The sequence below is a fragment of the Carassius carassius genome, chromosome 1 (genome assembly GCF_963082965.1).
Source record: "Carassius carassius chromosome 1, fCarCar2.1, whole genome shotgun sequence".
In the NCBI taxonomy this organism is placed as follows: Eukaryota; Metazoa; Chordata; class Actinopteri; order Cypriniformes; family Cyprinidae; genus Carassius; species Carassius carassius.
Genome location: NC_081755.1, coordinates 16,444,104 through 16,468,489, shown reverse-complemented (window position 1 = coordinate 16,468,489; position 24,386 = coordinate 16,444,104). Strand labels below are relative to the sequence as shown.

The 24,386-nt window shown below is 37.6% G+C and overlaps 1 protein-coding gene across 1 annotated transcript in view; it reads left to right on the top strand.

Moving 5' to 3' along the window:
- Positions 1–24,386, top strand: part of LOC132104442 (E3 ubiquitin-protein ligase rnf213-alpha-like) — a 133,107-nt gene that overhangs the window by 16,802 nt on the left and 91,919 nt on the right. Inside the window, exons 2-35 of the mRNA XM_059510283.1 lie at positions 1,798–1,913; positions 2,418–2,578; positions 2,713–3,449; positions 3,556–3,622; positions 4,064–4,224; positions 4,338–4,410; positions 5,078–5,178; positions 5,268–5,438; positions 5,516–5,724; positions 5,810–6,099; positions 8,865–9,124; positions 10,069–10,284; positions 10,427–10,619; positions 10,775–10,830; positions 10,978–11,137; positions 11,242–11,394; positions 11,477–11,575; positions 11,816–11,938; positions 12,730–12,922; positions 13,015–13,188; positions 13,267–13,419; positions 13,533–14,143; positions 14,248–14,407; positions 14,501–14,718; positions 14,797–14,934; positions 16,811–16,975; positions 17,066–18,338; positions 18,486–18,661; positions 18,752–18,901; positions 18,986–22,591; positions 23,574–23,698; positions 23,797–23,892; positions 23,979–24,100; positions 24,180–24,302. Of these exons, the coding sequence (XP_059366266.1) occupies positions 1,811–1,913; positions 2,418–2,578; positions 2,713–3,449; positions 3,556–3,622; positions 4,064–4,224; positions 4,338–4,410; positions 5,078–5,178; positions 5,268–5,438; positions 5,516–5,724; positions 5,810–6,099; positions 8,865–9,124; positions 10,069–10,284; positions 10,427–10,619; positions 10,775–10,830; positions 10,978–11,137; positions 11,242–11,394; positions 11,477–11,575; positions 11,816–11,938; positions 12,730–12,922; positions 13,015–13,188; positions 13,267–13,419; positions 13,533–14,143; positions 14,248–14,407; positions 14,501–14,718; positions 14,797–14,934; positions 16,811–16,975; positions 17,066–18,338; positions 18,486–18,661; positions 18,752–18,901; positions 18,986–22,591; positions 23,574–23,698; positions 23,797–23,892; positions 23,979–24,100; positions 24,180–24,302 (10,816 nt within the window). The 5' untranslated portion in view covers positions 1,798–1,810. The remainder of the gene's footprint in view (positions 1–1,797; positions 1,914–2,417; positions 2,579–2,712; positions 3,450–3,555; positions 3,623–4,063; positions 4,225–4,337; positions 4,411–5,077; positions 5,179–5,267; positions 5,439–5,515; positions 5,725–5,809; positions 6,100–8,864; positions 9,125–10,068; positions 10,285–10,426; positions 10,620–10,774; positions 10,831–10,977; positions 11,138–11,241; positions 11,395–11,476; positions 11,576–11,815; positions 11,939–12,729; positions 12,923–13,014; positions 13,189–13,266; positions 13,420–13,532; positions 14,144–14,247; positions 14,408–14,500; positions 14,719–14,796; positions 14,935–16,810; positions 16,976–17,065; positions 18,339–18,485; positions 18,662–18,751; positions 18,902–18,985; positions 22,592–23,573; positions 23,699–23,796; positions 23,893–23,978; positions 24,101–24,179; positions 24,303–24,386) is intronic.

Genomic DNA, 24,386 nt, shown 5'->3' with positions numbered 1-24,386 from the left:
CAACATGTAGAGGAGGGCCGTTGGACAAAAATTCACGAATTCATGTTTCATGTTGTAAATTCACAATTACATGGTCTGTTTTATTAACACATTGTGGCGAGTGCGGCGGGGCCGAGGAACGTGGGAACCAGGAGTGAGGCCGGCAATGATTGGGCAAATCAGTGTCACCTGCGACCCACCGCCGGTCTCGAGTCCCAAGTAGGAGATGGAAGGATATAAAACTGGAGCGACGACAGTGAAGGACGAGAGACGACCAGGCCTGGGCTTTTAGTTGTGTTTTGGTTTTATTTGAGCGCACCAGTCGTCCGTGAGGGGCTGGTGCGCTGTTTTGTGTTTATTTTGTGATTATTAAAGTTTCCTTTGATTGCCCGCCGGTTCCCGCCTCCTTCTTCCAGATGAATATGAAGTTTTTATCATTACAAAATGACAATCACCAAAGTGGTACATGGGCACATGTAGAACAAGAGCATGGTCTGTTTTATTAACACATTTATATATTAATTTAGGTGAAATTTACATATTTATTTCTTTATGTTTGTATTAATGCATGTAGTTTTATTAGTTCTTTTGATTATTTTTTTGTTGCAAAAGAGTACATTTTCCCCAGAAGTAATGAAGGCAGTCATTTACATTGATTTTATAAAAGTTAAGAAATGTACAGTAGTTAAGCACAAGGTAAAGTGGAGGACAATTAACATTGCTTGGAGTGGCGCTTGTTGCTTTTGTAAAATGGCATCAACAATAGGATAACACGGCAGTGTTCAATAAATTGTCAATTGATCAATAAAAAATCACAACTATTAATTTTCCACCAATTGACGTAGCTGTTGGCTGTAAAGATTTGTCAAGCAACATATAAAAAAAATCATGATAAAGTTATTTTCAGTGAATGTCTGGTATGTGCATATCACAATGGCTTAATGATTCAGAGTATAGATCATTTTTGTTTGTAGAATGCTTAGCTAAAGTAATTTAAAATGATGATCATGTAATGTTGAAAAACTGTTTAAGAGTGCAATAAAAGTAAAAGTAGAATACAGTTGTTAAAAATAATAGGAAGGCAATTGTTCATTATTTCAAAGTCATAAAAATGTCTCGGTGGTAGATCATTGTGTTAGCAGAGCAAAAAGTTGTGGGTTTAATTCCTGGTAAAAAAAAAAAAATGTTTAGCCAGAATACACTGTAAGTCGCTTTGGATAAAAGTGTCTGCTAAATGCATAAATATAAATTTAAATGTAAACTGAAGTACAAGATACTCTTTGGAACATTCTTAAATCAATGTAGAGAACATTATTATCAGGTTTTTCATGTCAGATCCTGTGCTGCTGTCAGTAAAGAAAGAAAAACAGGAAATGTAATTATTAAGCCATTCTCAAATTCATAGTATTTCTTTTAATCTTTCTTCGTTTCATTTGTACATTACAACTTTTGACGGGATATTATTTTGTGTTAGAAAAATTGCAAAGCATTTTAACTAGTGACTTCTGAAATTCAGATACAATTGTGTGTTGTATGCAATTAATAGTCATAATAATTATTATTGTCATAAACATATTATTTTATTTTAAACTGGATCACTGCACTTAGATGAAGTATAGGCTGTTTTCTTACTTTCACATGATTCCCACAGTTTGTGTTTACTAAATTCACTATCTATATGGTGAACTTTGACTTATATGCAAATGGAAATTGAAAGCACTGTGGAGTTCTGAGAAGTCATGTGACCACATATGTATTATCATTATATTGTGGAATAGTGGGTAAAAACCCCTTACTTCATTCCTTTGCTCTTTGCAGATATTAACGGAGAATGCAGTGTCCCGAGTGCAGTCATGTGTCTTTGGAAAAGGCACCAAACTTCTGCAGTCTGTGTGGCTGTAAGCTGACATGTCAATCAAATGAGAATGCAGCAGGTGGGTGCTTGAGTCTTTATAGATCTTACCATTTTTGATTATGTAATTTCAATTGTTAATTACTATTGTTTATTTCCCTATTCTAAATACTTATTAATACATATTTTTATTCATACATTTTATTTCATTGAAGTTTCACAAAATGATAAAGAAATGATTTAATATAAAATGACATGTACTTTGACATTTACACAGGACATTTAACATGTAGTGTATATATATATATGTGTATATCTAACATCTAACACAATATGCAGTGGGGAGTATAGCTGCATCTCAGATCATTTGTGGTTAGTAGTTTTACTCCATATACTTAACTATAACTATATATTTTTTGTATTTAGAATAAAACAAAAAGTAATCAAAAGTTTAAGTGAATCATTTTCAGATTAATTTATTTGTGAAATCGTTTATACGCAGGTTTCAAGCACAAATTTGTGCACATGCTTAGTGAATGAGACCCAATGTGAGTTTGCTGTGTGACCTTTGTTTTTTGTTTATCAGACATGCCACAAGACAAGTTTCAAACATCCTCAAACATTCCACACAGTACCGATGCAGAAATTACTGATATCGGACGTGAATCAGAAGCATTGGGTTACCAGAATGCCAATTTATCCCCAAAACGACAAAATGAAGATATAATCCCTATCCCAAAGAAAAAGGTGCTGGACAATGAAATTAAATAGTGCTGGATTTTTTTTTCTTTTCTTTTCGTTTTTTTTTTTTTTTTTTTGTGAAATACTTATTTTGAAATTCTGTAGTAATTTATAATGCAATTGTTTTCATGCTTCGACAGAAAAGAAAGAAGAAGAAGAAGAAAGCAGGTGGTGCAGAGGGCCCTTCGTCTCTGACCTCAGATCTCTCTGATATATCGCTGACTGAAAAAGAAAAGAAAATGGAGGAAGACCAATCTTCTAACAGTGATGGCTCTTACTGCACTGTAGATGACATTACTAAACTGGCTGAATCATCCTCTCATCTGAGCCCACCAGAAACTGAAACTGCTGAGCTAAAACAACACGTTGTTTCTGCTTTACCCATAGATGCTACTGTAAGTCAGTCTGATAAGCAGCCTAATAGTAGCAAAGAGAGTTGTGTAGCACCTGAAACGACAGAAACATCTAAGTTACAACTGACCCAAGAGCAGAACAGCATTAGTACTGATAAGGCTTCTCCAGCAGTGACCATGGAAGCAAATCAGAAAGATGAAGAGGATAAAGTAATATCAAAGAATAAAGGACAAAAGAGTTTGTCCAAAAGAAAACAAACTTCTTTAGATCAATATGGTGATATGGACCAGAATGCAAGCATAAAGAGCAGCACAGGAAATCAAAGGGAGACAGATGATCATGATGTGGGGGCACAAAACAACCACAGCTCCAGTAGCGATTCTTCAGTGAAGGTTGAGGAGAGTGAGAAACAGCTGTCTACTCATGCAGACCGGAAGATTACAGCATCTGAGAAGCAAAATAAAAGTGAGGAAGCAGAAACAAGTGAAGGCATACATCATGTCTCATCTGCTACAACAAAAAAGTATGTAAATCTTTTTATGTGTTTTGTTAAATGCTTCTTCTTTTTTTTAAACCATGTTTCTCATATAATTTTAACTGAAATGTCAATACATACTTTAACTTTACAGAAATCAAAATAAGAAACCGCAGAATTCATCACAGGGCATGGTGTTTGGCCCACAGAATAAATCTAAGGTAAACAAATATTAAAATTATACAATTATTGTTAATAAAGTAAAACAAATGATACATTTTACCTACTTTGTAAATTTGGTAGCTGGATTAGAGCTAAAGCTTAGGGGAGGGCAGTAAGACATATGTTTTATTAGCTAACACCTTAACAATCTCAGATAGGCCATAGTTGGGGGTGGTGTTGGCGCAGTGGATAAGACACATGCCATTGGTGTGAGAGACCCGGGTTCGAATCCACTGTGTGATACCAATGTGTCCCTGAGCAAGACACTTAACCCCTAGTTGCTCCAGCGATATAGCAATTGTAAGTCGCTTTGGATAAAAGTGTCAGCTAAATGAATAAATGTAAATGTACTTGACTGGACCTGTATGTTGGTCTGTTACTGGAAATCCCAAACATGGAGTTACTGTATTTGATGAGCATTTATTTTTATGTTTATTTAGAAGAATCACGATTCCAGTGTGGATTCTTCAGTGAAGGTTGAGCAGAAGCCGCAGTCTGCTTGTGCAGGCCAGAAGAAAACAGCATCTGAAAAACAAAATAAAAGTGGGGAAGCTGAAACCAGTAAAGGCATTCAGCATGTCTCATCTCCTAAAACAAAAAAGTAAGCAAATGTTTTTATGTATTTTGATGAATGCTTACTGTTTTGTTTTTGTTTTTAAACAGATTTTTTATGTAATTGTAATTGAAATGTCAATACATACATTAACTTCACAGAAATCAGAATCAGGAACCGCAGAATTCATCACAGGGCATGGTGTTTGGCCCACAGAATAAATCTAAGGTAAACCAAAATTAAACATATATATTTATTAGCACTGTCAAACGATTAATCAATTAATTGCATCCAAAATAAAAGTTTTTGTTTACATAATATTTGTATGTATGCTGTTTATATTTATGATGTATATATAAATACACCCATGTATATATTTCAGAAAAATATGTTGTTTTATATTAAATATATTTATTTATAATATACATTAATGAATATAAACATAAACATGTAAATATTTTCAGAATATATACTGTGTGTGTATTTATATATACATAATAAATATATACACACACATACTATGCAAACAAAAACTTTTACTTTGGAAGCGATTAATCACGATTAATCGTTTATTAAACACTAATATTTATATAGAAATTATAAATAAAATTATTGTTAATAAATTGAAATAAATAATAAATCTTACCTATTTATGATAGTCACAATGAATCTGTGATTTATGCATTTTCTGAAATTTCCCTTTCTTTCTTTCTTTTCACAAGTATGGGTGTAAATTTGGGATCTGTAATTAGAGATAAATAAAGCTTAAGCCTGTCAGACATATTTTATTATCTAACACTAACAATCTCAGATAGCCCAAAAATTGGTCATATGGACCAATATGTTGGTCTGTTACTGTAAATTCTGTAAAGTTGACCATTTCTGTTAATGTTTCATTTAGAAGCAGCAGCAGTCTGATCATGGAAAGAAAGATTCTGCTATGGACCAGAAACAGAAAGAAAGTGATGATACAGAAAGTCAGTGTGTCACGCTCCAAAAAAGGTATGCTGAATCGTGTGATGAAAGTACTATTTGGACACACAGTTTTTTTCCCTCTGTAATATTATTGAATAAATATTTTTTAATTGCAGAAATCCAGCATCAAATCAACATATAAGTTCCAGTGACAAGCTCACCATTTACTTTCATGCAGTCCTGTCAAAACACTTCAAGTTTAAGCCAGATGAGGATTATATTTTTATAAGAGCTGGTGCTCACATTGGTAACTGGGAAAAAGATCTAGTTGAACTGTTTGTGACACGGTTAGTTAAGATTTTCTGAACCAGAAATTTATTATTCGTTGCTGAAACCAGTTATTTAAGAATAATTTGATTTTTAGGGATCTTGGAGAGCATGGATTTCTTGTTGAAGGGAAATTTGTATGCAAAAAAACTGATGCTGCATCTGTGTCCATCCCCTACAAGTATGTTGTGTATAAAGCAAAAAAGCAGCAGTATGAATTACGTTATGAATACATCTACAAATTGGATTCAGATGAAACCACCAACAGATGTCTGTTTGTTAAATCACATCTCCTAAATGATGAAGGTAGGTGAAGCTCTTCAGAAGTCTATATTTAACTTTTATTTACACACTTTTTGGAGACGGAATTTGTTCTTTTGGTGTATTGCAGGGGAATGGCATCAGTATGATGATATCATCTGTGCAGAACCATCTAATAATATGTTTGAATGGATCAGAAAAGCTGTTTGGCCTGATCATAAGAAAGGTGTACTCCAGGGGAGACAAATTGCTGGAACAGTCATGCTGGAAACTATCTTTGACCTCCTGAGAAGCTGGAGCAAAATGAACCTCAGCAACTTTTTTAGTCAACTCAGACAGTTTTTTGAGGTCTATGGAAACCCTTTTGTGTTTGAAAAGACACATACGAAATGGTACTCACTCGAATACAGTGAAAAAGATGTAAGTAAACCATATGTGACTCATCACATATTAAATATATTCATACATTACAAGACTAGTTCCTCCAAAAACATATATTCTGTTATTATGCATAAACACCACAAAAGCGCTGAATTATAAAAACGGGTAGATATTAATTGGTCTACTCTAAGGTGGCGTTAGCCAGGGAGTAAAAACTGTTCTTGTGCCTGGATGTTCTCTAGATCTGTAGCATCTAAATATAAACTGGGTTTCCATCTATAGTTCCAAATTTAATTTATGCGCAAAATTGTAATATAGCACAAAACATTTGCGAGATTTGCAACATTTGCAAAGAGAACTGTGACGAGTGGGGCGGGGCCGAGGGACATGGGAGCGAGGCCGGTGGAGTGATTGGAGATGAGCTACACCTGTTCGACCCGCCGGTCTCGAGGCCCATGGAGGAGATGGAAGGATATAAAACTGGAGCGACGACAGTGAAGGACGAGAGAGGACCAGGCCTGGGCTTTTAGTTGTGTTTTGGTTTTTATTTGCGCGCACCAGTCGTCCGTGAGGGGCTGGTGCGCTGTTTTGTGTTTGTTTTGTAATTAAAGTTTCATTTTGATTGTCCGCCGGTTCCCGCCTCCTTCTTCCCGACGATTAGGAAGTTTAATTCATTATAATGGTTCCGAAACCCGGGAGAAGGAGGGACGCGCTGCTGAAGATCCCTCGCCGCTGTGGTGAATCCGCGGTGCCAACGAGCAGGCGAGGAGTGTGCCGCCATGGATGCTCGAGGCGGTGGGCTGGAGCGAGTTGCCGGGGACGGGCGAGCTCGCTACCGGCCGCCCACGATAGGGAGGGGCGGCTGCCGTCCGTGAGGGAGCGGAGGAGTCTGCGCCGTTCGCCAGGTGGCCGGAGCCTGCTGCCATCCGCCGGAACGGGGAAGAGCAGGGAACGGGGGACTGCCCAAAACCGGAGGAGCCGTCGCCGTCCACCGGGCGGCGGAGGAGTGTCGTGCCGTCCGCCGAGGGCCGTCCAGTGCCACCGCCAGGCACCGCGGAGGAGATCGCCCAGCTGGTGGAGGGCCGAGCAGCGGTGCGTCTGGGAACCGGATTTTTTTTTTTTTTTTTTCTCCTCTCTCCCCTCTCTCGTCTCTGTCGCTCCTCCTTCCATCTCCTTTTCTCTCGCCTCGTCTGTCCTACCCCCAGGTTCCCGCAGGTCTCCGTGAGCGGTGTTGGGGAGTAGAGCGCAGTCTCGGGAGTACCCCCCGGCCTGCGAGGGGCAATGGGGGTATGTGACGAGTGGGGCGGGGCCGAGGGACATGGGAGTGAGGCCGGTGGAGTGATTGGAGATGAGCTACACCTGTTCGACCCGCCGGTCTCGAGGCCCATGGAGGAGATGGAAGGATATAAAACTGGAGCGACGACAGTGAAGGACGAGAGAGGACCAGGCCTGGGCTTTTAGTTGTGTTTTGGTTTTTATTTGCGCGCACCAGTCGTCCGTGAGGGGCTGGTGCGCTGTTTTGTGTTTGTTTTGTAATTAAAGTTTCATTTTGATTGTCCGCCGGTTCCCGCCTCCTTCTTCCCGACGATTAGGAAGTTTAATTCATTACAAGAACAAAATCATCACTTCCTGATAAACTGGCACTATATTTCTAAGAAAAGTAGGAGAATGTACTGAATATAATATTTCTAAGAAAAGTAGGAGAAGGTACTGAATATAATAATTTTCATATATAATAAATTACTTGCACCTCAGAATGAGCAGACGAGACACAATAAATACGGTTAAGGCTTTCGGAGGTGGATGCTGCTCTTTGGGAACGCAGTCTTTTAACTGTTCTGGGATGCAATTATACAGAAATATGTTGAGGACAGACTTTGCTTGGGCACTTCCGAATGACCATATAACAACATTTCAAATGCTGTGGAAGAAGATCGGTCTGCTGGTTAGTCAGGATTTACTGTTCCATAACACAAATGTCAAAACATTTTTTGACACGCTTGGAGGAATTTATTTGAAAATGTATTTCCATCTCCCGTTATTTGCATTTACCCTTTCCAAGCAGGTGTAAAAACAGTTTTGCGAATTAAGGCATTTTTATCTGAATAAAACTGTGTCAGTTATGCCTGTGGCAAATTGAACTTGACAAAGGAAGTACAACCTCTGCTGGGCCTTTTCTCAATGGAATCAATATGAATGTTCCGCTTCAGGTCCTGGGAGATGGTTGATCCCTGGAACCTGAAGGACTCCACTGCTGCCATAGTGCTGTGGAGAATGGTTTCTCTTCCCCAAACTCACTAGCTGCTGCTTTCAGGAAGTTGCTCCACTCACAGAACAGTTAGTTTGGTCAGGAGGATATCTTAGATTATATTTTTGAAGGCTGAACTGAAGTCCACAATGGGCATGTTTACATAGATTTAAGAGCTATGGTAAAAGGAAAAAAATTCTTATTAATTTTGGCCTTTTCCTCACAAAAATCTTCATTCAGAATATAGAGCACATATGCCAAATTGACTACTTTTATGATATTTTTATGGTACTTTTTATCTTCCTTTTTTAACTTGACAGTCACGGTTAATATAAAAGAAAAAGCTACCCTGTAATATTATTTTATGCAATATTGCACTTTTGTGTTTTACTGAAGGAGGAAGTTCATACACATTTAAAGTTAGAAACATAAACTTGAGTACATAAAGACAGAATTTATACTTTTTGAGGAACTAAGCCTTTAAAATTATCTAGCACTCAAATGCAAATGTCTACTGTACATGAAATCTAACATCGTCTCATTTTTATTTTGTCAGGTGAGAAAGCTTCTGAAGCAGTTCATGCTGGAGCGAGTGACTCCCGAGTTACAGAAAGACAACGAGGAAAAGAGTGAATTCATCAAGGAGCCACTGAAGGCTGGCCTTATTATGCTCTATGTATGGCACCAGTATCGTTTAGAATTAGACAAGGGAACTCTTTCTCGTCTTTGCACTGCCCTGTGCCTGCCAAGATTGCCTAAAGATAAATTCCTATCTTTCTGGACAGACATAACGGAATCATTCTTAGCAATAGAAAAGTGAGTATAGTTATCTTGGTTATAAGTAAATTATAGAGATGTATCACTTCTGGAATAAAATTAATAAAGTGAAAATTTTGTGACTGGACCAAGGCTGCATGGTCTGAGAGATTGTCGCATCAAATAAACTGTAGAACATGGTACATTTAAGAATACAAACTAAAATGAGATACAAACTAAAAAAGAACTAAATTATCAATCAGTTATATAACAAAAAAATAAATAATTCTGCCTCAAAAATATTTTTTTATACAGATTTACATACAAATTACGATTCAAATTAAGAAATGCATTATAAATGCAAAGAAATTCTTTAGCATTATATAAGCTTCTTTCTTTTTTTAAAGAAATCTATCAACTAAAAATGTAAATTCCCCCATTACCAACTATGGACTTATTTTTTCCCCATTTTATACAAAATTAGAGGTTCAGCATAATGATAATGCTTTTGTTTTTTCTATGCAGTGACTGCATATTGCGTTGAAGGGATAGTTCACCCAAAAATGAGAATGTTATCATAATTTACTCACCTTCATTTCGTTCCAAATCTGTATGAAAACAAAAGAAGGGTGAATAAATGATGAATATATATATATATATATATATATATATATATATATATATATATATATATATATATATATATATATATATATATATATATATATTTGGATAAAATATCCCTTCAAATGTACTATAAAACTAGTCTTTGTGTGCTCCACTCCAATTCAGACGGCCATTAGTATTATTAAAGTGTTTCTTTTTACAAATTGCCAAAATTATTTTTCAACAGCATGGCACAGTCATCAGCATTAATGCAGTTTATAAAATTCTCAGAGTATTGGTTTAATATACAGAGAACAGACTTGAATCCAGCTTGTTTTGAGAAAAGCATTATTATTTAAAAGCTTCTAATTACTTTTGATAACTGATTTGCTCTTCAGCTTGTCTGACATGGTGAAGGAACTGATCAACAAAGTGAGAGCAGAGGACATGCCCAAATGGATCATTGTAATTCCACTACTGCACCTTCTCAAGGGCACTTCAAACCCATTTGAGCCAGTGTCTACTAAGATCAACTCACAAAATGAGATGAGCTGGGCTGGACTTCAGGGACTCAAATCAGCTAATATAACTTCCACCAGATCCCAGGACCGAAGGTACTTAATTTGTCTGTAGGTTTCAAAATGCAATTCTAGATTAGATCATGTCAGTGTCAAACTTCTGAACCCACTTTAATTTATGAGCATATTAATACATGATTAATATATCATTGATGTCTGTTGAATCCCTCCATTTAAGGGCAATGCTCAATCTCATGAAGACCCATGGACATTTGGTGGAGGTGGACAAACTGCTGGCACGGTCTTGGATGTATCTGATGACAGTAGATGAGTTGGTCGAGTGCAGCTCTATCATCCAAGCAGAGCTCCTAGACATTCTACAGCTTTTCACCATCAAATGCCCCACTGACATAAACTACTTAACATCCACAGTGAGTATCAAGCCATCACAACAAATAACCAAATATGTACAAACCAGAACAGATTACATTAACTTGCTGTATATCTTTGGCAAAGAAAAGGATCTGCAACTCTGAAAATGTTGCTGTTTGAATTGTCCATTTTTGATTATTATATTTTTTCTTAGAGTGTAGCAGAGATTCTGGCACACATTCAAAGTTACTTGTTCGAAACAAAATACAGGTAAAGTTCACTAAAATACATTAGATTTCCATTAAATTAGATTTTATTGCCTTGGGGGCCCATGGCAAAAATGTAAGATAAAATACAGAAGAAGAAAATCTGATCCAAACAAATACAATGGCTAACTGGCTTTCATTACTGTTGTAGCTGTCCAAATGAGGATTATGGCATTCAGTGCATACAAGCAACTTGCAAACTTCTACAAAAGATCTGTGATCTAGTTCATTACTTCAGCTATGGACACAATTTCACTGATATTCCTATTGCTTGCATGAACCTTGTTGCCTCTGTTTTAGAATTTGCCCAGGTATTCCATTCTGAAATCATAACATATTTATTTTAAAGTACTGATTAAAGCCAATAGTCATTCAGAATTCAATGTGACAAATGTTATATTTTTTGTTCTTTAAGACATCACAACAAGCAGACACTTTTTCTGAGAAGATACTTGCGTTACTCAATGAGGCCAAGCAAACTGTCAGAGCATGGAGCACGCGCACTTTAAAAGGTAGACTTTTGAACAGAAGTTATTTGACGTGTGCCAACTTCACGACAGAAATTGAGGTAAGCAGAACAATTTACTTGAACAATTTACTTTAATAATTTACTTCAATTATTGTTATTTCTTTTGTGTTCTTTTTGACAGATTTGGAATAACATTATAGCCATAGATTTTGTGAGTAAGGACTTTACTAAAGAATGGAGAGAGACATTTACAACAGACTTTGAGGGGAAATATCAACAGGTATTAATTACACGGTTCCAGTATACATGTTTAGTTGGGTTGGAAAATAGTCCACTATTTTACATATTTTATTACAAAAATACTAATCTTTCAATTTCATTAACTTTATTAAATATCTTCATTATTCCACTGGTGTGCAGGGAACACTGTACTAAATATACTGTAGCAAAAGAAACAATGTCTTATCTTCACAGGTTTAAACTTGCAATCTGGATTGAATTTTTTTTTAACTTTTTTTAGGAAGATCAACTGGATCAAATCCAGGTTTATTGTTCAAAGATTGAGGAACTTAATGGCTCCCATCCTTATTTGGTGGGTAGTGTCGAGAAGTGTGCTCTCCAGGCTGTTACCACAATATGCCAGGTAAAGTACTTTCACTTCATTCTCACTGGCTTGTTCACTGCTGGCTTGAAATGCTTAGTGCTAGGGATTATGACCAAAATAGATTGTATAATATATATATAGTCCTGTGTTTGTGTGTGTGTGCATTGAAAGGTATAGTTCAACCAAAAATGATATTTGCTTATTTCTATAATTAGGTAGTTTCAAACTATTTTCTCTCTTTGTGGAAAACATGTAAGGGACAATATACAGTTATCCTTATTACATGGCTGTGCAAAACATATATACAACAAATATGGAATATTTAAGTGGAAATTGTCTAAAAATCCTACTTGTGTAGGATTTCCTAAGCATTCCACAAGGAAAAAAAATCCATTACAATATACAAAACAATCAGCCATGGCAACAAGACCACTGCAACAATTTTAGAACTCAAGTCCTCCAATTTCCTTTTCAGTAAAGTCAGTAAATTAAGATGCAGATGACAGCTGTTGTGCTTGAATAAAACAAGACCTCTGAACATCTCACCTCTTACCGCTGCAAATGACCAATCAGAATCAAGTATTGTACAAGTATTGAGCTGCATAATTTTAATGCAAAACCAGGGAACTTGACGCAAAGTGGAATAAATGGTGACAATGTTAATTTTGGTTTCATAAGTCGTTAGCACATAGAAAAAAAATGTATTTGATGTTAGACTTTTCTGTTCTTTGTCATTTTCATTGTTTAAAGTACAACAGTTGTTAAGGGTAGCTTTTGTGTGGTATTGAATATGGGAAGTGTACACTTACTGTGCTGACTTTTTTTAACAGACTAAATCCGAGGGGAAACTTTTTGAGAAATTGAACGAATATCGGATAAACTGGAAATTTGGAAAGCTTGTGTCTACCATCATCCTTAAGTCCTGGCCAAAAGATGACAAAGGAAACTATCTGGTGGAAGAAGAAGTTGTTCTCAAACATCTTCTGGGATGGACAGCAGCTAAGAATGTCTTCCAGCTTCATGGTAATTATATGGTTATTATAATTATATGGTTGCTGTGTTTACCAATAATGAGACAGAAACAGCATGTTGTTATTTATTTATTTGTTCTGCAGGTGCTGATGAAAAATTGATTGATCAGCTTTCTGATGAGGCTAGAGAGAAATTTGCCATGGCAACCTCATTATTCTTAAACATTTTAAATCAATTTGTGACTGGGAAAATAGCAATAAAGCTACTTAATCACATATTGCAAAAGAGGAGTGCTTTCTTTGAGCTGCTTTATTTAGGTAAAACACCTAACATGTAAGATTTGATCCTTTTACTATACAATAATTTGATGAGTCATTACCCTACTGTTTTTACAGACTGTTTTTGTGAGAATGAAAAATACAAGGACACCATTGTCATGAGGAGACTTCTTCAGTCTAGACAAGAGGAGGTTAAGTCTATAAATCATGAGAGAGCACTGGTGGATGCTCTTATCACAATGAGCCGCAATCTGCAAGAGCATGTGATGGGTATAGTATATGCTAGATTATCTGCTGAGCTTCTGACAATAACAGATTGCTTTCATAAAGATCACAATAACAGAACGTTTTTGTTTTAATACAAAATTTGTTCTGTTTTACAGTTGATTTTGAAGGGTTGGAAGAAAAACATAATATTGACATTGATGAGATGGACTTGGACAAGTTCATGGAAATTTGTTCAATAAATCAGATTCCTTCTGAAATGTCAGTGGTTACCTACTTTGAGCTAGATGATGATGTTCGATCTATGGCAGAGGTTCTAAACAGCTATAAAGACAGCTACATTTTCAAATCGTGTTGGGTGAAACAGGCCGCAGTGTTTGCAAAGAACTTTAAAGATGACGGAATAATATCTTCAGAGGAGGAATTGGTTATTACACTAGAAGATCTTCATAGTGAAATATTTATACCATGTTATGATGCCTACAATAACATATACACAAGGCTTAAAAATGGTAGCATAACATTTGAAGAAGTTGATGTAACTTTCAAAGCCTACAAGGGAAAATATGATGAATTGGAAGCGGAAGTTGCAATTATATGCAAACTGGATCACAGTTATGACCATTGCTGGGTCCAGGCAAGAATCCAGCAGATCGAGCAGTACCATGAGCTTCATCTGGCAGTAGAGTCAGCTCAGGTGGTCATGATGGTCAAACAAACACTCGGCCTACGAGGAGACTTTCAAGTTTTGGAGAAGTTGCTTGTTACTGTAAGTCATCAAATTTTTACCATTATGTTTCCTATTGCCAAATAAATGCATTTTTAATAAGAAATAAAGCATGCAGTAAACCCATTAGGCTTTCTTCCTTTCAGACACACTTGGAATTTAAACAGGAGCGTCTTGACAGCATTGACAATGAGTTGATGCAGGCAAAAACTGTGCTCGTGGACATCACAGAGGCCCGTAGACTGTGCCTTAGGGAGCTTGGCCTCAGAAAGAATTTTGTTATTTGGGTTAAAGAGGCTCTAGAAGGTAAATAATAAGTGTTTTTGCTGGTAATTGAATGTGATTTCTTAATTCTTAAGCTGTTTTATAAGCAAATGTTATTCATTTTTATCACTTCAGACATCAATGAGTTGAAAGTCTTTGTGGATTTGGCTTCCATCTCTGCTGGAGAGAATGATTTGGATGTGGATCGCGTAGCCTGTTTTCATGATGCAGTTCTTGGCTACTCCTCAGTGTTCTATGATTTGAAGCCAGATGCTGGCTTCAAGCACTTTAAAGAAATGCTGAAGAAACTTTGGAAGGCACTTGACAATGATCCAAACCTCCCAAAAAAATTGGTAAGAATATCTGCTAGCTTAACTAACTAAAGGAAGATATAGGAATTTTCATGTTCAGCATCATTTTCTCCATTTCAGTGTGACTCTGCAAGACACATAGAATGGTTGAAAACAGTCAAGGACAGTCACGGGTCAGTGGAGCTGTCATCTCTATCTCTGGCATCAGCTATCAACACAAAAGGCATCTACATGATCAGTGCACAAAATCTAAAGAAGGTTTGTTATTAACTGTTTGAGTTAAAATAAATGTAGCACCGACGATACGCACAGATATTTTGAAATATTTAAGAGTATTTGCTAACAATATATTGGATTGCAGATTAAAATCAGATTGAAGGGGTAGGTTTGCTTAGGAAAATGCTAACTGGTTTGTAGCTGGTCCAAGCTGGTTTAGTTGGTCTAGTCTTGTTCAGGGCCTTTCAAGGTAATCATGTTTCCAGTTGTTAAAAAACTAGTTAAGGCAATTGACAAGATCAAGCTCAAGATATCAGTTGGTGGAGAATATTTAAAAAATGGTAGCTAATTTATTGCTAGACCAAAATGGTCATCCAGCTCATTCAGGTCCCCACCATCTGATAATCCAGAAATTACCTAACTACAGCATTAACTAACATGGCATTCACTGAATATGTCCTGGTTATATAGGTAAACCGTAATAAGTACATGCATCTGATTGGCTGGAAACATAGTATTGAATGAACCAATTGGGGTATGAGTAGATATTCACAGAGTCACAGCTTCCACTTAAAATGTTTTTTGCTAGAGTTTTATACAGTTTCCTTGAGAAGAAGTGACAATAGCTCAATGGTTATTTTTAATGATCTTCCCTCTACAACAGATTTAAATGCATCAAAGGTCAGAAAACAGTGTAATTTTATCAGAATATGCATTTAATATCAGAGTCATTCAGTTTGTTCCAAGCAAGGTCGGAGCAAACCCCTCCTTCCATAAGCCTACTCTGCTCTGATTGGTCAGCTGGCTAAGCCTGTTGTGATTGGCACAGAGAAGAGTCGTTGAGCAAGTTAGCGAGTGTTACCATTGACAAAGCACCTTTACATAAGACAGTAATATCGTGCTTTACCTGGAAACCTAAAGCTGCACTAGGTATACATCACATATTTGCCCAAAAAGCTTGATAATTTTGAGCACTTTAAACAATTGAATATGTACACAAAGTATCAATCGTATTTACAGGTTGTGGTTTGGAGAGCTTGTTAGTCCAAATTAAGAAGATTAAAAGTCAATGAAGACAAAAGCCAAGTTTAGAGAAGCAATCCTTGGTAAAATGACATGCACATAAAAGGTTTGAATTATATTTCCGTGGTATCCTTGAACACAGCATCTTCTCAACATTCAAACACACTAACTAGCAGAAGTGTTTGTGGGCAGGGCAGACTCCATCATTATTTTGCGGGCATGCAGGGATTATGCAAGTGTGTTAAAAAAATTATGACTTGTTAAGGCGATTCAGAACCGATTCTCTCTTTTGAGAGACAATATGCAGATTGTTTTCATTTAAGGATAGCTACATTATAAATTGCAAAAGAGATACAGTACAGACCAAAAGTTTGGACACACCTTCTCATTCAAAGAGTTTTCTTTATTTTCATGACTATGAAAATTGTAGATTCACACTGAAGGCATCAAAACTATGAATTAATGTGGAATTATATATGGAATTATATACATAACAAAAAAGTGTGAAACAACTGAAAATATGTCATATTCTAGGTTCTTCAAAGTAGCCACCTTTTGCTTTGATTACTGCTTTGCACACTCTTGGCATTCTCTTGATGAGCTTCAAGAGGTAGTCACCTGAAATAGTCTTCCAACAGTCTTGAAGGAGTTCCTCCGAGAGATGCTTAGCACTTGTTGGCCCTTTTGCCTTCAGTCTGCGGTCCAGCTCACCCCTAAACCATCTCGATTGGGTTCAGGTCCGGTGACTGTGGAGGCCAGGTCATCTGACGCAGCACCCCATCATTCTCCTTCTTGGTCAAATAGTCCTTGATGCCTTCAGTGTGACTCTACATTTCAAAAACCCATATGACCTGCTCTTGAAGAAATATCAAACATTGTGTATTGCTTTTTTCAGTTGTGTTTGGAAAATATTCTGAAGCTACATATTATGGAAGAACATGATGAGGGCTGTGAAAAGCGTATTTATTCTCTGGAAGACCTCAGAGATCTTCAAAATAAATTGATGCTAATGTCTGGCAAAGGAGATCAGGGCCAGTGTGAAGTCGATCAGTTTGCAGAGGTGACTTTTTACCTCTTAGATGTTTTATTCTGTTAAATTTCACCATGAGTGCTATAATTATCCCCAGATTAACTTCCTTCCTTTTTCCAGGTTTTTGCCAGTGTACAAAGGTTGGGCTCTGTATTCATTGATTTGTTTGTTGCTGGAAATCCATTGTTCAGACACTGGGAGGCAAACATCAACTGTAATAGTAAAGAAGCATGTATGGTTTTGGACTTCAATTTAGGGAATGTTGTCAGTGTTGTCATGGTGGAAGGCGATGTCACAGAGCAGCTGCCAGAAGTCTGTAAGAAAATGGAGAGCTGCTTATGCTTCTGGAAAGATTTTATGGACAAGCAGAGATCTCAACATTATTACTTAAACTATTACACTGCGGAACAGGTAGTCTACCTGTGCCATCAGCTAGCCCAGGGCAATTTTGCTGCAATGGAAGATCAAGTTCTTATGATGCTCTCCTTTATCAAACCTAATTGCACCACTTCAGATTTGAGACAGGCTTGGCACAGGCTTCAGTATGAAGTAATTAAGAAGGGTCCTGAGCAAAATGATGACTTAGACTTTCAAACCTTTATGGAAGTCCCCAGTATGATGGAGAATGAAAGTATTGGGGAGCCAAGCCCATTGATTGATGACCTGGCAAGCCAGTTGGGGGATGCTATTGGGTCAAAAAAGCTAGATGTGATTTGGAATGCTTACATGCGGACCATGAACAATTTTCTGCCAGACTCCCTTAATGTCAAAAGACTTGGATATCTTCTTGAGATTTTGGCCAACAGCCCCAGCGAACACGAGGCTGATTCCTCACGGGTTGAGAGAACAAAGTACATTCAGAGAGAACTTCCAAATGGAATCGCTACTGGAAAACCAAATTTAATCATCTGCCCTTCTGAAGAAATTCTGACATCTTGTATTTCAATTTACATGAGCAGCAAGGGTCAGCCTCTACCAACCTATGATGAAGTACTCCTCTGTAGTGCTTCCACTTCTTATGAAGAAGTGGAACTTTTCCTCAGGCGCTGTCTTTCTGCTGGCTACAGGGGAAAGAAGATATACACAATGCTTTATGTGGACCAACTTACCTATGAAGTCAGCTACAAAGTTGAACAATTCTTTCAGCATCAAAGTGCACGGAGCAGAAATGATTACAGACTCATGTTGGTCTGCAGCTCTAACAGAGAACATGCATACCTTCCATCAGCTTTTAGTCAATTTAGATTGCACTTGATTCCCCAAGAACCAGTTGTCAGTATTCAGCAATACCTTTTTAGGCATTTTACAGTTCCAGCTGACATATCCAGTGCTGCTGCTGTGTTCAAAGACAGACAGTGTGTGGGAGTTGTATCCTCCGAAAGATCAGGAGTTGGTGAGTATGTATTCAAGTAATGGATTTAAATTGTCTAGTTTTCAGAATTTGTGTCCGTTAAATAAAGTACCCTATTTGTGATTATAATTATTTTTGTTAAAAGTGTAAGATAATACATGTAAATTACATCTGTGTTCTGCATTCTAGGAAAATCACTTTTCATTAAACGAATGTATGAGAATTTGAATATGACCAAGAAGCCTTCACAGCTGAAGTGCATCAGGTTAATTGAGCCAAGAGTTGATGAAAATGTCATACTTCAGTCCTTGCTCAACTGCCCCAAGAAAAAGCTTTCAGTCTATCATTTTGATGTCACCACCATGGTAGCTACCTGATTTAGATTTTACAATATATTTTTTTTTAAATAGGAAAAACTATTGATGCTATTTTCAATGTTGTTTATATACTTACAGGTAAAGAAAGGACTTCATGAATTTCTTTTCAGGCTGCTGTTCCTCGGATGCCTTATGGACTCAGAAGGAAACATGTGGAAAAGCAGTAATAAGCACTTGTATGTCATTGAGATACTAAGACCTGGGACATCCCAAAATGATCGAAGAGCTGTAAGTAAACTCATTAAATCACTTAGGAATTGTTGTCATTAATTAGAGAAATGCCTCATAAATTAATTTGTCTTTTCATTTTAGGGTGCAAAAGTTCCATCTGCCTTCTTGGATGTGTTTCCAAGTGTCTACTGCCGTCCACCCAAAGAGGTCCTTGAGTTAGAAATGAAAATGCTGGAAGATCCATCGTTAGAACTGGGTGATGATCCCCTTATGGATGACCAAGAGTTCAAGAGTGAGGCCTACCAACGGCCTTATCAGTACCTGCAGCGTTTTTACAGTGGTGTCAATTTGGATGCTTTCATGTACCAAGGAATTGAGGGAACTCATGTTGAATGCCTGCAGATGTTGTTTGTGTACTGTGGCATTGTAGACCCCTCTTGGGCAGAGTTGCGGAATTTCACTTGGTTCCTGAATTTACAGCTTCGGGATTGTGAGGGCTCTGTCTTCTGTGATGTTTCTTTCATAGGGGATACTCTGTTGGGATTCAAAAATTTTGTTGTTGATTTTATGATTCTCATGGCAAAGGATTTCGCCACTCCTTCACTTAGCATCTCTGACCAGAGTCCTGGGAGACTACACAATGATCTTTCTTCTACCAATGAAGAGGATCTGGCTCCGTTTAAGATAAGAAAGCGATGGGAGTCAGAACCACATCCATATATTTTCTTCAATGATGACCATGAGTCAATGACATTCATTGGCTTTCATCTTCAGCCAAATGCACAGAATGGGATTGATGCAATTGATCCATCAACAAACCGAGTAATCAAGCAGAACATTATGACCAGAGAGCTCTACGAGGGCCTCAAACTACAGAGAGTTCCTTTTAATGTTGATTTTGATGAGCTCCCAAGGTGGGAGAAAATTGAGAGACTTTCCAGGGTGTTGGGAATACATTGGCCGCTTGACCCAGATGAAACATACGAGCTCACCACAGACAACATTTTGAAAATCTTGGCAATTCACATGCGCTTCCGCTGTGGGATTCCTGTAATAATCATGGGTGAGACAGGATGTGGGAAAACAAGGCTAATAAAATTCCTTTGTGAGATGCACAGAAGTGGAGTTGCCACTGACAACATGAAATTAGTCAAGGTTCATGGAGGGACAAGCTCAGACATGATTTACACCAAAGTGAGAGAAGCAGAGGCCATGGCGTTAAGAAACAAGCTGGATTATGGGTTCGGCACTGTTTTGTTTTTTGATGAAGCAAACACAACAGAGGCCATTAGCAGCATTAAGGAAATCCTTTGCGACAACACTGCTGAGGGAGAGGATTTGACAGGTGACACTGGGTTGCAAATCATTGCTGCTTGCAACCCATACAGGAAACACACTGATGTAATGATCAAGAGATTGGAGTCAGCTGGTTTGGGATACAGAGTTCGTGCTGAGGAAACAGATGAAAAACTTGGGTCCATTCCTCTTCGCCAGCTAGTGTACAGAGTGCAGGCCTTACCACCTAGTATGATTCCATTAGTTTGGGACTTTGGACAACTTAATGACCATACTGAAAAAATGTACATCAAGCAAATAGTCGAAAGGGTAGCTGAAACCCATACCATTGATTCAGACTATGTCAAAACCATAACAGATGTTCTGTCAGCCTCACAGAAGTATATGCGAACAAGACAGGATGAATGTAGTTTTGTGAGCCTTAGGGATGTGGAGCGTTGCATGCAAGTTTTTGGCTGGTTCTACAAAAACCATCCAATGTTACTCTCAGAGCTTGCCCAGTTTGAAACTAATCAGAGAGCAGAGAGAAACGATCAAAATCAGAGGGATACTGATGAAAGAAACCCAATTCTTTGGTCATTAATTATGGCTGTTGGTGTATGTTACCATGCCTGTTTGGAGGATAAAGAGAAATATAGAAAAAAAATTTGCGGGTATCTTCCAAAGACTTACAGCCCAGTGAAAGTGATGCAGGAGATCTCCATTATTCAGGGTCTTTTTTTGAGTGGTGTTCCGTTGGGTGAAACCATTGCCCGAAACAATGCCTTGAAGGAAAATGTCTTCATGATGGTGATTTGCATTGAACTAAGAATACCCCTCTTTTTGGTTGGAAAACCTGGAAGCTCCAAGTCTTTGTCTAAAACTCTGGTTGCAGATGGCATGCAAGGCCAAGCAGCCCATTCTGATCTGTTTAGAAAAATGAAGCAAATTCATCTTGTTTCCTTCCAGTGCAGTCCTCATTCTACACCAGAAGGGATTATCAATACATTTAAGCAATGTGCCCGTTTTCAGGAAGGCAAGAATTTATCAGAGTATGTCTCAGTGGTAGTGCTAGATGAGATAGGTTTGGCTGAGGATTCCCAGAAAATGCCTCTGAAAACTTTACATCCGTTGCTGGAAGAGGGATGCATAGATGATCAGCCAGTACCACACAAGAAAGTGGGATTCATTGGTATTTCAAACTGGGCTTTGGACCCAGCCAAGATGAATAGAGGGATATTTGTTTCACGTGGTGATCCTGATGAAAAGGAGTTGATTGAGAGTGCAAAAGGAATATGTTCCTCAGATGACATGATCCTTGAAAGGGTGAGAGATTACTTTCAGCCATTTGCCCGTGCTTACCTGAACATCTGTAAGAAACAGGGAAAAGGTTTTTTTGGCCTGCGAGACTATTACAGCTTGATAAAGATGATGTTCACTGTTGCCAAAGCTAATGATCAGAAACCTAGTGCAGAACAGATTGTGAAGGCTGTGCTAAGGAACTTCAGTGGCAAGGATAACGTGGATGCTGTCACAGTTTTCACCAGCAGACTAAACATTAAACCCAGGCTTGAGACTATCAGTGCCATTGAGCTTGTAAGAGAGAACATCACAGCCATTGGGCAAGATGAAGAATGCAGATACCTTCTGGTTCTGACCAAAAACTATGCAGCCCTTCAAATTCTTCAGCAGACATTTTTTTCAGACCAGTACCAGGCAGAGATTATCTTTGGTTCAAGCTTTCCAAAAGACCAGGAGTATACTCAGATATGCCGCAACATTAACCATGTCAAGATCTGCATGGAAACTGGGCAAACCGTTGTGCTTTTGAACTTGCAGAACTTGTACGAAAGCTTGTATGATGCCCTGAACCAATATTATGTTAGCCTTGGGGGTCAGAAATATGTGGATTTGGGGCTTGGAACCCACAGAGTCAAATGCAGAGTACACAGAGATTTCAGGCTCATTGTCATTGAAGAGAAGGACATTGTGTACAAGCAGTTTCCCATTCCATTGATCAACAGATTGGAGAAACATTATCTTGACCTCAATACTGTACTAAAGAGTGAGCAAAAAGACCATGTTGAGAAGCTTGAGCAGTGGGTTCAATCCTTCATTTCTGCTAGAAGCCAGCACTTAATTGCTCCCCAAGCACGCCGTTACCTTCCAGCTGATGCTTTCATTGGCTACCACTCAGATACTTGTGCATCTGTTGTGCTGCAAGTTACAGAGCATCTCAAAGGGCAGGAGCTTTCAGATCCTAGAAAAGTGATCTTAGATGAGGCTAAATTGATCCTTTTAAACTGTGCAACACCAGATGCTGTTGTTAGGCTGGACTGCACTTCCCTCTCCAATATAGAAAGTGACCACTTGTCAAGGGTATACTTTGAAGACCAGAAGCACAGTTCCCTTGCCGACTTCATCCTTTCTCACCTACAGCAAGCAGGGCCTAGCCATATCTTTTTCACAGAGGTAAATCCATTGAATTTTAAATACTCTGATTATGACTGTAGAAGAGTGTTTTTTTATTTAGAGGCTAGAACTGACTAGGGGGCCTCAGGTGTCCTCTAAATGATGGTTTAAAGGTATAGTTCACCCAAAAAATGAAAATTCTGTCATTAATTAATTGCCCTCAAGTTTTCACAAACTAGTTAGACCTCTGTTCATCTTCGGAACACAAATTAAGATATTTTTGATGGAATCTGAAAGCTCTATGAGCCTCCCAGGGGTCATAGACAGCAAGGATCCTTACACTATCAATGTCCAGAAACATAACAAGGACATTGGTAAAAAAATCAGTGTAGCATCAGGAGATCAACCGTAATTTTACGAAGTTACAAGAATACTTTGTGTGCACAAAAGAAAACAAAAATAATGACTTTATTCAACAGTTTGTCTTCTCTGTATCACCCTGGCACATTTTTTTAAAGTATCAACTGAACATAAACAACGTATGCTATTTTGTCAGCACACAAAAAGTGTGTTGATTTTTTGGAGTGTTTCCACACAAAATGTATTCTTGTAGATTTGTAATATTATGGTTGAACCTCTGATGTCACATATATTATTTTACAGATGAGGGTGAGTAATTATTGACAGAATTTTTAGTTTTGGGTGAACAAGGTTTAAAATGAGTTTAAACGGATAAAAATCAAGATGAAAACTGGTAATGGAATTCGTATTTAATCAATTTAATTTTACTTATTTATAATTATTTTACTTGGATATTTTAAAATATTGCCACTTCTCGTTTCTTTAAATAAAGAGATTGAAGACAAACAACTTTTTCATTACAGCAGAAGCCCTAGAAATACCTTAGTCTATATTGTGTGGCATTCAAATACTGTCATACGTTATAGGGGACCTTGAAGACAAAAAGTTTTAGAACCACTGCTCTAGAGCAATTCATAAAATTTAAATCTTAGGACTTGGAATCTTTTTTTCTAATCCTTAGGTGACTACATTCTCAAGGCTTCTGACTGCCGCAGAAACTGAACAGCTACAGAACGTAGTTCAAAACATAGAGCTCCTCTCGCTACAGCAATTCGACACAGAACACTCATTCCTCAAGAAAATAAAGTATTGTGCTCACAACATCACTTGATCTTGTCACATTTCAAAACAATGCACATTTGTTCTTAATTAAATGGAATTAAAACCCTTTTCTCTGTACTCAGGAATTATTTGGAAAACACCACCGGGGACAAGATACTTCTTATCCAGTCCGATTTTGATGAAGGCTCCCAAAGGTTAAATGTCATTGCATCTGCAAAGTGAGTTAAATTTGGTTGGTGACATTTTTTTTTTACCAGTTCAGTAATGCAAAGCAGCTTAATTTGAACTTTAAATATATTTCCAGGTATTCTTCTATCAATGAAATCAACAAATTCAGGAAAGAGGACAATCAAAAGGTTTTTGTGTACTTCATTACTAAACTACCCAGAATGGATGGTGGAACTTCCTACATTGGATTTAATGGTGGTAAGACTAGTTTGATTTCATTTGTGTCCAACACTGTATGTTTTACCGAAAATCTGATCTCAAAATTTTCTTTTATAAGGGCCATGGAAGTCAGTCCACATTGATGATCTCAGAAGATCAAAAGATTTTGTCTTTGATATAAAAGCCTTGCAGTGTCGGACCATTAGCCAGCTGTTTGAAGAGAAAGCAGATGAACCTGAAGGTGATGTCATTTTATTTTTAAGATATCATTATCTTTAAAGGGTTGATTCACATTCTCAAAATAATTACAATCATTTTTATTGCT